Consider the following 16,265-nt stretch of genomic DNA (forward strand, 5'->3'; position numbering starts at 1 on the left):
TCTATTTGGTGGTTTATAATTTCCAATTGATTGATTTTAAAGATTTCTATGTCTTTACTCAGGGTATTGATGTCCTTACTCATGCTGTTGAGCTTCCTTAAGATCATGTCTCTGAATTTTAGCTCTGTTAACTTGCTTAACTACACCTCATTTATCTCATCTTCAGTTGAGGTCTCCTGTTCTTTCATTTGGCATTTCTTTGTTTTACCATTTCAGCTATCTCAGTGGGCTTTGGAGCCTGCCAAATTTTCCCTGTGGGTGTTGGTGTTCTGCTGTTTGTGGCTCCCTCTACTGGGTTTGGGTGAGTGTGGGAGGACTCACGTTAAACACCACTGTCAAGTCTTTTCTTAGGTAATATTTCAAGCCCAGGAATGGTTCAGTTATCCTATAGTTTTTTGCCTGGAGGCTATCAGTCATGGTTACTTAAAGAGCCTTGGGTTCTCAGTTGAATGAAAACCTCCCACAGGTGTTCAAGGTAAGGGGATTTCCCAAGTGGAGTAGATGCTGGTTGTTAATGAGTCTCAATTTTCATTTCACTGGCCCACCAGGTGGGGTTGAATCTCAGAGGGAGGGGCCGTCATCTCTCCAGAGAGCCCTGGGAAGGAGTAAGGTGGCCACCGTCCTGTGTGGCCATAACTCAGCAAAAGCTCTGAGTGCTCTCCAAATCCCAAGTGTCCCCACACAGTTCCAGTCCAGTCCACCCTCCCTCTGCTGTAGACCAAGTTAAGTGGCTGTGGCTATTTTAGTGCTCTGTCCCTGCTCTCTGCGCTGTGGAGCCGCTTGGGTGTGTTACCCTGAGGGCACCGCTCCCAGCTAAGACTGCTGCTGTCCGTGGGCTCCCAGCCCCCCTCTCATGCCTCTACATTCCTACCCGGATTGATTCAGTGTCCCTGGTTACATGGTCCTCACAAGATGCTTGTCTGTTGCTTTTCCCTGATGATTTGTCTTTATTTTAGTTGTAATTCCAGCTTGGTCCTGGGAGATGGTTTGTGTAGCTTCCATTCACTTCACTGCCATTTTGGAATCTCCCTTTCCCTCTACTTTATACTCCAGAGGTAGAAAACCATTTTTGGGTCCCACAACAGGCCAGGCTGTGCCACCTCTGGGCCTCTGCTAATACTGTTCATCATGCCTGAACCACCTATCTATCACTGCTCTTTCAAAATACTGGTTCAAAAGTCATCTTCACTTGGAGCCCCACTCTAAAATAATGAGTTACTTGATCTGGATCTGCTGTGCTCCCTTAAACTTTAGACAATGCATCTAGTGTTGCAACTTCACAAGATATATGTGACCTACAGGGTTATATGTATAGCTAGCTCCTTACCTAGAGCTTTGGGTGCCATAAGAGCAGTGTCCCTATCTACCTGTCACTGTGTCCCAGTACAAAGCACATGTCCTGATCCCTGGCTAGCCTTCATTAACTGGTGGGTGGATAGGTATGGTTCCTCCTTCTATAATATTACAACCTAATAGGGAAGATTAGCAGAAAAGGCAACTCTAATACAAGGCCACATACAATACAATGAACAGTTATCTACTGTAAGATACAGTGCCCTGGCTTCTCCAGTCAATGAGTAATAAAACACACATCAAGTTAAAAGTGATAGCTAAGACCCAAATTCTCATAAACAGGTATTTATTGAGAAGAACATCAATTGCCCCAAGACTTTTTTGGTTCACAGTATCTTAATATTTTGTACCTTATACCTGCTTTCTTAAACTTTTTCTTCCTTTGTGTTTGCTAAAAGTAGTTATTTAGAAAAAAAAGCACAAATTTCTTCTTTTGTGATGGATGCAAAAGAAAGTAGAATAAAATTCAGCTTTGAGCCCTGCAGGGGTGCAAAAAGAACAACTTCTGGGAGGTGCAGAGTAGAAGACCCTCCTAGAAGGATAAGGATGTGTGGGCTAGATTAGAGTTACTGAGATTGACACCAAAGTCATCAACTCAATTGCCCCTAGATGTCTTAATTCACATAAATCCCTATCATTCTTTGGATGATACCAACACTAATGATTATTCTTCGCCTACTAATCATTAAATGAAACTTCTTACAGGAGTTGTCAAACCAAGCACTTTTGCCTTATTTTTACATATACAGAAACTAAAACAGTAAGGCAAAACAGTTTGGCTCCAGTGACAGGAGCTCTGACTAACCTGTGCTCCTCTGTTATACCAGATGGCATCTGTTATGCACAGAAGCCCACACTCTTCTCAAAAGCAGTTATCAGAAAGGAGTTGTTTACATCTCCCAGAAACAAACAAGAGCCCCATCAGCTGTCAAACATGTTCTGACAGGAGTATGGTTTGTCATTCCTTTCACACTCTACTCCAGCTTTCCACAGAATCACTACAACCTGCCGTACCTTTCTCCAGGCCTTTAGAGGTGCCAAATGTGGAAGATGGAGGAGCAGGAGAAAAAGTCAGCTGGCCCACTTTGGAAGGCTGGCTGGAATCCTTCATGCAGTTAACCACATTTTCAGAAAGCTAAGAGAGAAATTGAAGGATGGGAAAAGTTATATCATAGAAACCTCTGGAAAGGAAGACTACCCTTCTTTATCCATGCCCCAAAGTGACCAATAAAACCACTTCCTTAAGACCAACTCCAAAAATATAATTCCATTCTATACTGCAGGCCGACACTCTAACCGCTGAGCCAACCTGGCCAGGGCTATAATTCCATTCTAAAACCTCTCATAATGGCTCAGTACTATCAGATTAATGCTAAATCCCTGTCGAGATTCCAGACCCACCACAGCAGGCCCCCTGCTGGCTCTTTAGCTTCGTCTTTTGCTGCTCTCTGCCTGCACCCTGTACTCAGTAGAACCCAAGTTCTCACTTTTTTCACTCCCTCTGAATTTATTATGCTGTTCTTCTACCAAGAACCACCAGCAGCCTCCAACCCCTGGCACACCTCCACTTGCCCAAATCTTACCTTTCCTTTAAGGGTATTTCAGTGTCCCTTCTTCTGTGAGATCTTCACTGATAGCACCCAAATGAAGTAGCATTTCTCCCCTTCCTTAACCCTCCCATTGGAACTCATGTATGCCCCTCAGGAGTATACCACACATCCTTACCTGCCTCATCCTAATGGTGTGTAAATACCTTGAGGGCTGGGGCTTCCACTTATTCACCACTGTATACCCCCCAGTGTCACACATACTCATTTCACCTTAGTTGCCTCTAATGAAGACTGGATAACTAAAACTTTCATTCATTTTAGAGACAGTAAAATAGGCATGAGGATGTCATAAAACAGTTTACTGAAATGAAATAGCAAGCTAAGGGTAAATCAAGAATAAAAACCCTTAAGCATTCATGTCAGTAAATATTTACTAAGTGCCTAATAAAGCACAGTTGAGGGGAAAATGTAAAAATGACTTTAAGAAAAAAAGCCACAATCGGTAACTCCACTTCCAGGTATCTAGCCAAGAAAATTGCTCCCACATGTACACAGCATTGGAATAGTAAAAAAGAAAACAACATAAATACGCAACAATAGGGAACTGATTAAAGAAATTATAGTGTACACCTTCTATGAAATATTATGAAACCATTAAGAAAGAATGAGGTAAGAGATGCAACTGTCACAAAAGGATGTATGAGATATACCGCTGATTTTGTGAAGTCATAGACACTTTGTATATCTCAATTTTGTAAAAGGAGATACAATTATTAAAATGCAAACATGCAAAGATAAATATGTCAATACATGCATGTGTATATTCACAAATGTGAAAATGCATTTGCATTTTCATATATATGTATACACACAAATCTGTTCAGATGTGAAAGTTTAAAAGGCCACATAAAAAACACAAAGCTCTGCCCTGGCCGGTTTGGCTCAGCGGTTAGAGCGTCGGCCTGCGGTCCTGAGAGACCCGGGTTCGGTTCCCGCTAAGGGCGCGTACCTCAGCTGCAGTTTGTCCCCGGCCCTGGTCGGTTGTGCGGGTGGCAGCCACTCGATGAGTTCCTTTCACGTCGATGTTTCTCTCTCTCTCTCTCTCTGTTTCTCTCTCTCCCTCCCACTCTACCTGAACAAAAAAAGGAAAAATGTCCTCGGGTGAGGATAAAAAAAAAACAAAAAAAACACAAAGTTCTGCAAGTGGGGGCAAGGAGCAGCTGGAGCAGGACTTTCACTTTTGGTACTTCTGCACTATAATTTGTTATAATAAACATTTTTTAGCAACTAAAAATAATAATAATATAGTCCCTCTAGTATTTAAGATGAATGCAAATCACCCTGGCTGATTTGGCTCAGTGGTTGGAGCATCAGCCCGCAGATCAATGAATCGTGGATTCAATTCTGGTCAAAGGCACGTACCTTGGTTACGGTTTGTCCCGGGCCCTGGTAAGGGTCATGTGGGAGGCAACCAGTCAATGTTTCTCTCTCACATCAATGTTTCTCTCTCCCTCCCTCCCATTCTATCTGAAGACAGAAAAATATCCTTGGGTGAGGAATTAAAAAAAAAAGATCAATGCAAACCAAATACCTAATTAATAATACAGGACAAGAAAAGACCAAGTATATATAGCAGTAGAAGAAAATTGAGAATCTAGAAATAAACCTATATATCTATGGTCAATTGATTTACAGAGGTGCCAAGATAATTTAATGGGGAAAGAATAGTCTCTTCAACAAATAGTACTGATACAATTATATTTATACATGTAAAGAAATGAAGTTGAACACCTACTTCACACCAATTTCAAATGGGTCAGAGACCTAAACATAGAAGCTAAAACAATGAAACTCTTAGAAGGAAATATAGGGGTAAATCTTTTCTTTTTGTTTTAGAAGTAAATCTTTATGATCTTGGCTTTGGTAGTGGATTTGTAGATATGACACCAAAAGCAGGAACAATAAAAAAAAAAAAAAAAAACAGAGATATACAAACTTTAACAAAATTAAAGTTCTGTGTACCAAAGAACAGAATCAAACAACTGAAAATATAACCAACAAAAAGGGAGAAAATATATCATATTTGCAAATCACATATCTGACAAAGGATATGTATCTATGTATCTAGAATATATAAAGAATTCCCACAACTCAACAATGCAAGGAAAATAATTTAAAAATTAACAAAGGATCTGTATAAACATACCCAAAAGATGTTCAATATCATTAGTTATTAGAAAAATACAAATTCAAACTACAATGAGATACCACTTCACACCCACTAGGATGGCTATAATTAAAAGTCAGGTAATAACAAGGGTTGACAAGAATGTGGAGAAATCAGAAACCCTGTACATTGCTGATGACAATATAAAATAGTACAGCTGTTGTGGAAAACAGTCTGGAAGTTCCTCAAAATGTTAAACATAAAGTTACCATAAGATCCAGCAATTCTACTCCTAGATATTTACTCACAAGAAATGAAAATATATGTCCACACATAAATTTGTATGTGAATGTTCATATCCATATTAGATAAAAAGTGGAAACAACACAAATATTTATCAACTGATGAATGAATAAGTAAAATGTGATATATCTATACAATGGAATATTATTTGGGCATAAAAAAAAGAATTAAGTACCAATACATGCTACAAAATGGATAAACCTATAGCCATTATGCTAGGTGAAATAAGCCAGACACAAAAGGCTACATACTAGATGATTTCACTTCTTTGAGATGTCCAGAATAAGCAAATCTCCAGAGACAAAAGGTAATTAGTGGATGCCTTGGACTTGGGGGGGCGAGGGGGATGAGGAGATTGGAGACTGACAATTAAAGGGTAAGAGGCATATGCATGTATGCATGAACAATGGACATGGACAACAAAGGTGGGGACAGGGCGGGGAGGGGGAATCAGTGGTGGAAAAAGAAGAAACATCTGTAACAAAAATTAATTAATAAAATAAAGGGTAAGAGGGTTTCTCTGGGGGTGATAAAATGTTCTAAAAATGATTGTGATAATGGTTGCACATATCTGTGACAACTCTAAAAACCACTGAATTGTACACTTTAAATGCGTGAATTGTACAGTATGTAAATCACATTTCAATAAAGCTGTTATAAAAGAGAACCAAAAATAAAAGGGAGCAGTCCAAAAAGGATGTCACCCAGCAAAAGCAAGATACACTAAGGAACATACACTTGTGTGTGTTCCTGAGGGTAGAAGCAGGATTTAGACAGAAGAACATCTCACATTTAGACAGAAGGTAATCTCTCACAGTGCTGGCTAGGCATGTAGGAATGAGACACAGACAGCCAGTGCCTGCAGTCCTAAATTCATGGTATGGGTTGAAAAGGTGAACTTGGATGGAGCTTGGACAGGAACTTCAAAGTCAGACAGAGGATTCAAACAATTGTGGGCCCTGCTGAAAGTTTTCAGGCCAGGAAAAAATATAAGCAGTGTTTTTGGAAGGTGACTCAGCAGTGTCATAGGAGCACACTGGAGCTGGGAGTGTGTCCCTAGTCATGAAGTGATAAGGGCCTGAGGCAGCAAGAGTGACATAAAAGAACTAGGTTTATCTTCTGCTGTCTCAGTGGTGAGGAACAAAGGACAGCATAGAGTTAGAGAAAAGGGAGTTCTGACCTTAAGTTAGTGGAAGAACTGGGAGGACGACAGAAAATGGCAAGCAAAAATAGAGAAACTATTTTGAGAAAATAGCAAATTAGCTTGATTGTAAATATAATATCCCAGATTATAAAAGGGAAATAACCCTTAAAATCCACTGGCTCACTCTCTCCTTTTTACAGCACAGCAACTAAAACCTGAAATGAATCAATGCTTTGGAAAGTCAGGCATAAACTCTATAGCACCGTCAATGCCCATTTCTTGCTCAGATCAGCTACACAGAGGACCAAGGTGGGAAGAGTGAGGCAACAGCAAGGCTGAGGTGGGATGTTTTTCCAGGCAGGTAGGGGCATGGAGCTGGCGCTCAAGAGTGAATTTGCATGGAAAGAATATTTGGGTGTCCCAAAAGTGTGCTGGAAGTGGCTTATAAGAGCTAATTTTTAAACTTTCAGGAATTCAGCAAGCTGGTTGACTTCACAGCCAGCTTAAACTTGGCCACTGACATTTTTTATTTTTTGAGACCTGACACTTTTTAAAATTCAAATACAACTGTTCTACAGCATAGCATAAATTAAAGATCATATATACATATCATATCAGAGACTTAGCTTAAAAAGCCACAGAAATCAGCAAATGCTGCAAGTCAGGGCCCTTTTTTGGGAGAAAAGCCAGTTGTTAAAACATGTACCAGAACACCAAGAGGCATCATTCCAGTCTCCCAGTGGACTCTCTGAGATGTACCAGTTCTCTGAGACGTGTCTGGAGGGAGGAGAGCACTGAGTGGTCCTAAGATCCATGTGGGTGTGAGTGAAACAGGCTGTTACCCTGGTAATGGTCACATTGTAAAGGGTCATGTGACCAGGAAGAACAGGTGCTGGCACACTTAGAAAGGAGGCTTTGGGGACAAGAGAAATCAGCCTGGCCAAAGACAACATAACTCCAATCCATGTTCCCTCAGCAAGTATTTGTTTACAAAGACCCACTGTCTGACAGCATGTTCTAGAAACAGTACATGAAAGAAACAGCAATGAAAGAGACATGGTCCCTGCTTTCATGGAGCTTACATTCTAATGGGAGGTGAGAGACAATAAGCAAGTAAACAATTTTACAAATCTTATTTCATCCAGTTTAAGACAATCTAAAACAGTTGTAAATCAAACCATTATTTTTACATTACCTAAAGACAAACACCAATGAAATTACCATTCCACCTGCTTTTAACATCCCTATTTCAGAGATGTTAAAATGTGTCTTAAAAACCAGTGACCCATGTTAGTGATAAGTGATAGAAAATAATAAAATACAATATTGTAATTATGGGATGTGTGAAGGAAGCCACAGGAGCTGGGAAGGACCTCTTAGAGAGATGACACTAATGTTAAGACTCCTGCCTCAACATTTGCATCTTGAAATCCAGCAGAAAATGATCTAGTTTTAAGTAGAAGAGAGGATAAATGCAAAGTCTCTAAGAAAAACTGAACGTGGCATGTCCAAGGGCCTAACAAAAGGTCAGAGTTTAAGAAGGAGAATTGGACCAGATGATGGGGGCAGGGAGGCAGGCAAAGGCAAGACTATACGCCCTGGCAGAAGAAAGTTAAAAGTTCACATTTCATCCAAGAGTCAGAACAGCTATAGTATAGGTTTCTACACAGGTGACTCACAGGCTCTGATTGCCTGGTCCTGGCCCCGGTAGTTATCATCTGAACCACACTACTTGGTGAATGAGGGATTAAGGAAAATATTGGCATGCTTCATGTTGGCAATAAGAGATTTGTAAAAAAGTTTTAATGTTGCTACAAAATAAAGCAAGTAATATTTTTAATCAACAAATATACATACACGCATAGTAGTCATGTGAGAATAAACATCATCTGGGCAGAGCTTCCTGTACCAACAGAACCAGAATGAAGGACTCCAGAGCCAGACGGGTCTGGAACTTGGTGCTAGAGGCCCACTGGTCACTGTGCCCTCATGGCTGGCCAGATATGGTTCTTTGTGGTCCATAGCAGTGCAAGAAAAGAGGGGTGCTACCTATGCTCCAGCTGTGTGGCCTTCACCCAATCCTTTAACTCCTCTGAGCATCACCTCTCTCACCTATGAAATGGGGACTCCAGTGACACAGCTCAGGAATTAAGTGCTTTGGGGTCAGAAAAACCTGGGTTTGAATCCCAACTAAGCTATTTACTAGATGCATGGACAAGGGACTTCTTATCTCTAAGTCAGTTTCTTCATCTGTGAGATGGAAATAATTAATGGTATAAACTATAGAGCTGTTGTTAGGACTAAATGAAGCAATCTACATAAAAGAGTTGGCACAAAGTAAAAACCAGTATTAGCTATTATGTGAAACTGAAAAGCACTATAGAAATAGTAATTATAGCCCTGGCCAGTTTGGCTCGGTGGTTAGAGCATTGGTCTGCGGTCCAGAGAGACCTGGGTTCAGTTCCCACCAGGGCACATACCTCAGTTGCAGTTTGTCCCCGGCCCTGGTTAGATCATGAGGAAGGCAGCCATTCATTGTGTCCCTTTCATGTGGATGTTTCTCTCTCTCTCTCTCTTCCTCTCTCTCCCTCCCACTCTATCTGAACAAAAAATGGAAAAATGTCCTCAGGTGAGGATAAAAAATAAGAAGAAAAGAAAAAATAAAAAAGGAATTATAATCCATACCAGGCAAATACTGGGTACATAAAAATACATGCATTAAGAAGTAGCTAACTTCCAGTCAAGATGGTGGCATAGGTAAACACAGTATCGTGTCCTCCCACAACCACATCAAAGTTACAACTAAACTATAGAACAACCATCATTCAAAGCCACCTGAAATCAAGCTGAATAGAAACCCTACAACTACAAAGAAGCCACATCGAGACTGGTAAGAGGGTTGGAGGCGGATGGGCTGGTCCCATACCCACATGTGGCAGATAAAAATTAGAAGGATACCTTGGCTGGGAAGGTCCTCCCTGAGGACTGAGGGGTCCCCATCCCACACAAGGTGCTCCACTCAGGGTTCCAGTGCCAGGAAGAGAAGTCCCCATAACTTCTCACTGGAAAAACCAGCGGGAACTGAGGCACAGGGAGGCTGAGGCAGCTGGAGCCCCAGGCAGCTCCTCTTAAAGAGTCCATGCATGTACTTACTCGGACTTGCTCCCTCTAAGCTCAGAGAGGAAGCAGCTTGAAGGGTGCCAGAGACATATAGAGAAGAACTGGGCTGTTTGACACTGGAGCGAAGACTGGAGAGGGAACTTTCTCCTGGACAGCCGTGCTGTCAGAGGCCTTTGTTCCTTTGGTGAGTCCTTCCCTGGGACAGCAGACAGCAGCCATATCTCAGACTCCAGCAACCTGGTTCACACTGTTTGCCCTGCCCTGGTGAATCCCTGAAGCGCCGCCTCACCCAACTTTCAGGCCCACCCAAGCTGCTGCCAGTTGCTTAACCATAGGATTGGCTTGTCTTGGATCCTGCTTCAGGTTTTCCTGAATTCTTTCAAACAAGCAGCATCTGGTCTCAGCTAGCCCCATACCGCTCATTAAGTACTACATAGAAAACAAACACAGGGAAGCAGCCAAAATGAGGAGACAAAGAAACAGGTTCCAAATGAAAGAACAGAACAAAACTCTAGGAAAAGAACTAAGCAAAATGGAGATAAGCAACCTAATAGATGCTGAGTACAAAACACTGCTTATAAGGATGCTCAATGAACTTAGTGAGAACCTCAGTGAACTTAGTGAGGGCCTCAAGAGCATAAAAAAGGACCAGTTAGAAATGAAGGATACATAGTCAGAAATAAAGGAGGCACTAACTGAAATAAAGAATAATTTACACAGATTCAGTAGTAGAGTAGGTAAAGCCAAGAAGCAAACCATCAATTTGGAATATAAGGAGGCAAAAAACACCCAATCAGAACAGAAAAAAAAAAAATCCAAAAATTGAGGAGAGTGTAAGGAGCCTCTGGGACAACTTCAAGCGTGCTAACATTCACATCTTGGGGGTGCCAGAAGGAGAAGAGCGAGAAAAAGAAAACGAAAACCTATTTGAAACAATAATGGCAGAAAACTTCCCTAACTTGGTGAAGGAAACAGACATACAAGTCCAGGAAGCACAGAGAGTCCCAAACAAGATGAACCCCAAGAGGCCCATACCAAGACAGATCATCATCAAAATGCAAAAGGTTCAAGACAAAGAAAGAACCTTAAAAGCAGCAAGAGAAAAGCAGCTAGTTACCTACAAGGGAGTTCCCATAAGACTGTCAGCTAATTTCTCAAAAGAAACTTTGCAGGCCAGAAGAGAGTGGCAAGAAATATTCAGAGTGATGAAAAGCAAGAACTTACAAGCAAGATTACTCTATCCTGCAAAGCTGTCATTTAGAATCGATGGCCATATAAAAAGCTTCCCAGCCCTGGCCGGTTTGCCTCAGTGGTTAAAGCGTCAGCCTGCAATCCAGAGAGACCTGGGCTCGGTTCCCGCTAAGGGCATGTACCTCGGTTGCAGTTTGTCCCCGGCCCTGGTTGGTTGTGCGGGTGGCAGCCACTCGATGTGTCCCTTTCACGTCAATGTTTCTCTCTCTCTCTTCCTTTCTCTCCCTCCCACTCTATCTGAACAAAACATGGAAAAATGTCCTCGGGTGAGGATAAAAAAAAAGAGTTTCCCAGACAAGGAAAAGCTAAAGGAGTTCATCACCAAACCATTATTATATGAAATTTTGAAGGATCTTCCTGAAGAAAAAGATAAAAAATATGAACAAACAATATGGCAATGAATACATATCAATAACTGAATCTACAAACAAAATAAACAAGAACAGAAACATTCTCATAGATACAGAGAACATTTTGTTGGTTGCCAGATGGGAGGGGGTTGTGGGAATGGGTGAAAAAGGTGAAGGGATTAAGAAGTGCAAATTGTTTGCTAGACTGACAAACCTCAAAGGGAAGGGGGGGTGAGGGGTGGGAAGAAATAAACCAAAGAACTTATATGCATAACCAATGGACACAGACAACAGTGTGGGGAAAGGCAGGAGGGGGGCAAAAGTGGGGAGGAGGAGGTCAATGGGGAGAAAATGAAGAACATCTGTAATACATTCAACAATAAAGATAAGTTTAAAAAAAAAAAAAAAAGTAATATAGTAGTCCGCCCCATCCACAGGGGATATGTTCCAAGACCCCTAGTGGGTGCCTGACATCATGGATAGTATCAAACCCTGTATAGACTGTTTTTTCCTATACATACATATGATAAAATTTAATTTACAAATTAGACACAGTAAGAAATTAACAACAAACTAATAAAACAATATAATAATTATATCGGTATACTGTAATAAAAGTTATGTGAGCCCAGGCCAGTTTGGCTTAGCGATTAGAATGTCAGGTATGGTCTAAAGGGTCACAGGTTCCATTCCTGGTCAAGGGCACGTGCCTGGGCTGCAGGTTCATCCTCAGCCTTGGTTGGGGTCTTTCAGGAGGCAACCAATCAATATGTGTCTCCCTCATCAATGTTTACCCCCACCTCCCTCCACTCTATCTAAAAATCAATGGAAAAAAAAAGTTATGTGAATGTGGTCTCTCTCTCTCTTCAAATTATCTTACTGCACCTTACATACATTGTGGATGCACCAGACAAGGGATCATTCACATCTTGGAAGGAATAGTGTGAGATTTCATCCCACTTCTCAGAACAGCGCACAATTTAAAACTAATGAATTATTTCTGAAATTTTTCCATTTAATATTTTCATATCATGGTTGATTGACCACAGGAAACTGAAACTGAGGAAAGCAAAACTGTGGATAAAGGGAATATTGTAATAACAATAGGTAATATATACCATATACTATAAACTAAACACTGTTCTAAGTGTTCTACATGTGTAATCTGTTCAAAATTAAATTGAGAGGATTGTTTTTAAAGCACTCTCCAGCTCTGACCTCCTGACTCAGAGTGGAGTAACATGGGATTTCAAGAAAAGGGGCTTTTCTACACTACCACCGTGGTGCAGTTGGCTAGCACCTCCACAGGTCTCCACTGACAACATGGAGCCCAAGAAGGAACACCCTCCTCTCCCCTCTCCAGCCCACAGCCCTCACCCAGGGGTGCCATGGCCACAGGTTGGCAGGCCACAAACAGCCAAAGTCAGGTCTCAGTTGAAGTCACACATATGCAGACTTCACCACTTCTGTCCTAATAAATATGGCTGGGAACCCAGACCCCACATCCTAACGATTACCATTACATGACTGCAACCAAATGCTTTCCTTACTGACTTTAGAGGCAAGTACACAAAGAGAGGGCTAGAAGTTTCTTTATTAAACAACAGAGGACTATCAGTAAGTCATGTGGCTACCCTCCAACTAAAAGGCTAGAGGACAAGGGTGCTGAGAGAAAAATCATAAGTGGATATTATCCAGCACTGAATGGAAGAACCATAATAGGAGTGAGCAATGTCCTGCTGACCTGCAGTAAAATGCAAAAGGTCAGAGACATAACAACTACAAGCAACACCCACCTCCCAGTAGAGGAAACCAAGGCACAAAAAGTGTAAAGCACTCAGCCAGGCCTTGAAGCTCATAAAGTGCAAGCTAGGCTGCCTGACTCCTTAATCCCTATCCAGTCTACTATGGGTCAAAAGGATGCTGACAAGAGCAAAGGGAGATGCACTTGCAAATCAGCACTCACAGGCAGGAGGGACACTTGGAAGGGACAACTACTGAAAAAACTAAAAAATGAAAGAGTCAGGATTTCTAAGAGAAGCCAGGGAACCCCAGTTGAGTCACAAGAAGGCTCAGACACAAAAAATACTTTCTGCATTTCCCTGATGGCTATGTCTAAGTCATAATCTTGCCATCACTCCTTCTCTTCTTCCTCTGTTTCATTTTGCTTCATGAGACTTCTTACCCACTTGACATAACTCATATTTGATCACTTGTTTCGTCACTCTCACCAGAACAAAGCTCCATGGGAGCAGCAACTGTTTTATTCTTGCTTTATCTTTAGTGCCTAGAATGTGCACAACACACAGGAGATGCTCAATATTTGTTAAATACATGAACTAAATATTTACTAAAGGCACATGTCCATAATACACTAGTGCAATGGAGCATCTAAAGATATAATAGCCAAAGGCTTTACATTCAAAGAGCTTATGGTCTGATAGGGTGGCCAAAACAAACTCACATAGATGACACAAGCTGCTAAATTGTCAGGTATGCAAAGATCAACTAAGGTACTCAAGAGTTCTAAAAAAGGAACCCTAAGTTCTAGCTGGAAGGGAGATGGCCTGACTTGGGCCTAAAGACATGACTGCAGAGAAGGGGTGAAAGTAAAGGGGAATGACAGGAGCAAAGGCAGAGAGAAAAAAAAAACTCAAGAGAAGTCCAAGGTTCAGCCTGACACAGCACAAGTCCATAAAGTAAACCAGATGTGGAGGGCTGGTGGATTCCCCTTAGTGAGGGCCTTGAATGACAAGGTAAGGAGGCACAATTTGTTCTGCAGTAAACTGGGAGCCGCCAGTGGTTTCTGAACAGGAACTCAGTCAGATCCTCGCCTTGCTCAGAACAGTCTAGCAGAAGACTGCACACCAGGAGTAAGAAGACTGAAACACAATCACAGGAGTGAGGGAAGGAAATGTATGCAACAGACACCAAGGAAGTGAAATGACTGAAAAGCCGGCAGCTGACCAGTGCACAACAATTTACAGAGTGGCATATACAGTACAATCTCTTGTGTACTATAAAAAGGGGGAAAGCATGCTTTTATGTGGAGGCTTGAAAAGCCAGAAAGGATTCATGAGAAGTTATAAACAGGTGGCATTTAAAAATAAGATGCATCTTGCAAGAAGAAAAAGTCTTATTAAAGGAGTAAATGAAGGAAAAACGACAGCAAGACCCACGGCTAACAAACTGGAATTGAGGTGTCAACATTGAGCCAAGAACTGTTCTTGTGTGTGGGAGTGGGATCTAAGCCCATCCAAGCTTCTCTGTTCCAGAGGCAAATAGACAGATTACACAGGAAGCTACAAGAGGCTGCATGCAGATAAAGAAATAGGGAATCCCTGGCATCCAAGTGCTGAGGGCAGACCAGAGATGTGATGTCCCCAAATTCCAGAAGGGGGCAACAAAGCTCACAGCTGCAGCAGAGGCACTCAACTCTAGAGTGATGACAGGGGTTTCTATTTAAAAATTATAAAAACAACTATTACCTAATATTTGTTGAGAATGCCCCACATGGCAGGCCCCTGGCGAGGTGCATTCCCGTTTTACAGATGAAGAAGTTAGAGTCAGGAATGTAAAACAATTCACCAAAAATTACAGGAAGTCCTAAATGAGGGGGCCAAGACCCCCATCCAAAGCTGGGGTACTTACCTGTGATATTTGCATCAGTGAAGGCAAGTAGTAACACAGAGCCATTCTGTTGTGACAAGTAACTAGGTGCATAGAAGGGCCAAGTCAAATATATATATATATATATAGTGTGTGTGTGTATGTGCACATGTGTGTGCATGCATGCAAGACACATTTCCCAGTTTACAGTAGTTTATTGAGTCCCAAGGTAGGGATTGGAAGGGGGATATGTATACTCATAAAATAACCTAAATTAGGAGTGTCAATATGAAGATTACCACATCTTAGTCTTAAAATGTTACTCATCTAGACACATTTGAGAAGTAACAATGTGGAGGCAGCTCCTAAGCATTATTCTTTCCATTAACTAATGTATCAGCTCCTTCATGAGCAGGAGAGGCACCTCCTCATGCAGAGACTGGAGAAGGTGTGGTGCAGAGAAGCAGCTTGCCCAGGGTTCTGCAGTGAGCTAGGTCTGCATGGCCATATCCATGACCACTCAGGGCACCACTTTCTGAGGACCCACTGGGTACCAGGAGTAAACTGCAGCTCACTGCTCTCTCCCAGCAGGGCCTAGGGCTCCTCCTGTCAAACCAAGAAAAGCCCTTGGAGGCCTCCTACACCAAGTGTGGCAAACACAAATGCCCACAGGGGTCAGGCAGGTAAGAAAAATGAATGGGCGCCCTGGCCAGTTTGGCTCAGCGGTTAGAGCGTCAGCCTGCGGTCCGGAGAGACCCGGGTTCGGTTCCCGCTAAGGGCACGTACTTCAGTTGCAGTTTGTCCCCGGCCCTGGTTGGTCGTGCGGGTGGCAGCCACTCGATGTGTCCCTTCACGTCGATGTTTCTCTCTCTCTCTCCCTTCCTCTCTCTCCCTCCCGCTCTATCTGTACAAAAAATGGAAAAATATCCTCGGGTGAGGATAAAAAAAAAAAAAAGAAAAAGAAAAATGAATGGGCCCAGTAAGAGGGGTAAGGGGCAAGGACAATGTGGTGAGACAGTGGTGACAACAATATGCTCCCCCCACCAAAGAGGGCAGGTACTTCATAACTCTTTCACCACCACATGGGAATGTGAACTAGACTTGAAATTTTTTTCCCAAAAAAGCTAAAACATAAATTTATAAAAAGCCTCTAATTTTTAAATGTTAGCAATTAATTAAAATCAATTAATACCATAAAGTTTCTAGACTCATGGTATGGGGCAAGAAAAACTCAACTAGTGGCTTAAAATTCTGTCCAACAAGTATTTTGCTGACTTGTGCCCAGCTCTGAACTAGATGTTAGGGACAGAGAGCAAAAAGTGGCTCATGTTCATGTGGCAGTAAAGGAGTAAGCAAGGAAGAGATCATCTCTCCCCAGAGCAATAAGCACTGGACAATGAACAAAAGATTTGTAGGGC

The 16,265-nt window shown here is 41.9% G+C and overlaps 1 protein-coding gene across 7 annotated transcripts in view; it reads right to left on the reverse strand.

Moving 5' to 3' along the window:
- Window positions 1-16,265, reverse strand: part of CHCHD6 (coiled-coil-helix-coiled-coil-helix domain containing 6) — a 181,792-nt gene that overhangs the window by 153,003 nt on the left and 12,524 nt on the right. For all 7 annotated transcript variants that reach the window (XM_036245362.1, XM_036245357.1, XM_036245359.1 and 4 more), the window contains exon 2: window positions 2,368-2,488. In XM_036245362.1, the coding sequence (XP_036101255.1) occupies window positions 2,368-2,488 (121 nt within the window). The remainder of the gene's footprint in view (window positions 1-2,367; window positions 2,489-16,265) is intronic.

The sequence above is a fragment of the Molossus molossus genome, unplaced genomic scaffold, assembly GCF_014108415.1.
Source record: "Molossus molossus isolate mMolMol1 unplaced genomic scaffold, mMolMol1.p scaffold_m16_p_6, whole genome shotgun sequence".
Lineage (NCBI taxonomy): Eukaryota > Metazoa > Chordata > Mammalia > Chiroptera > Molossidae > Molossus > Molossus molossus.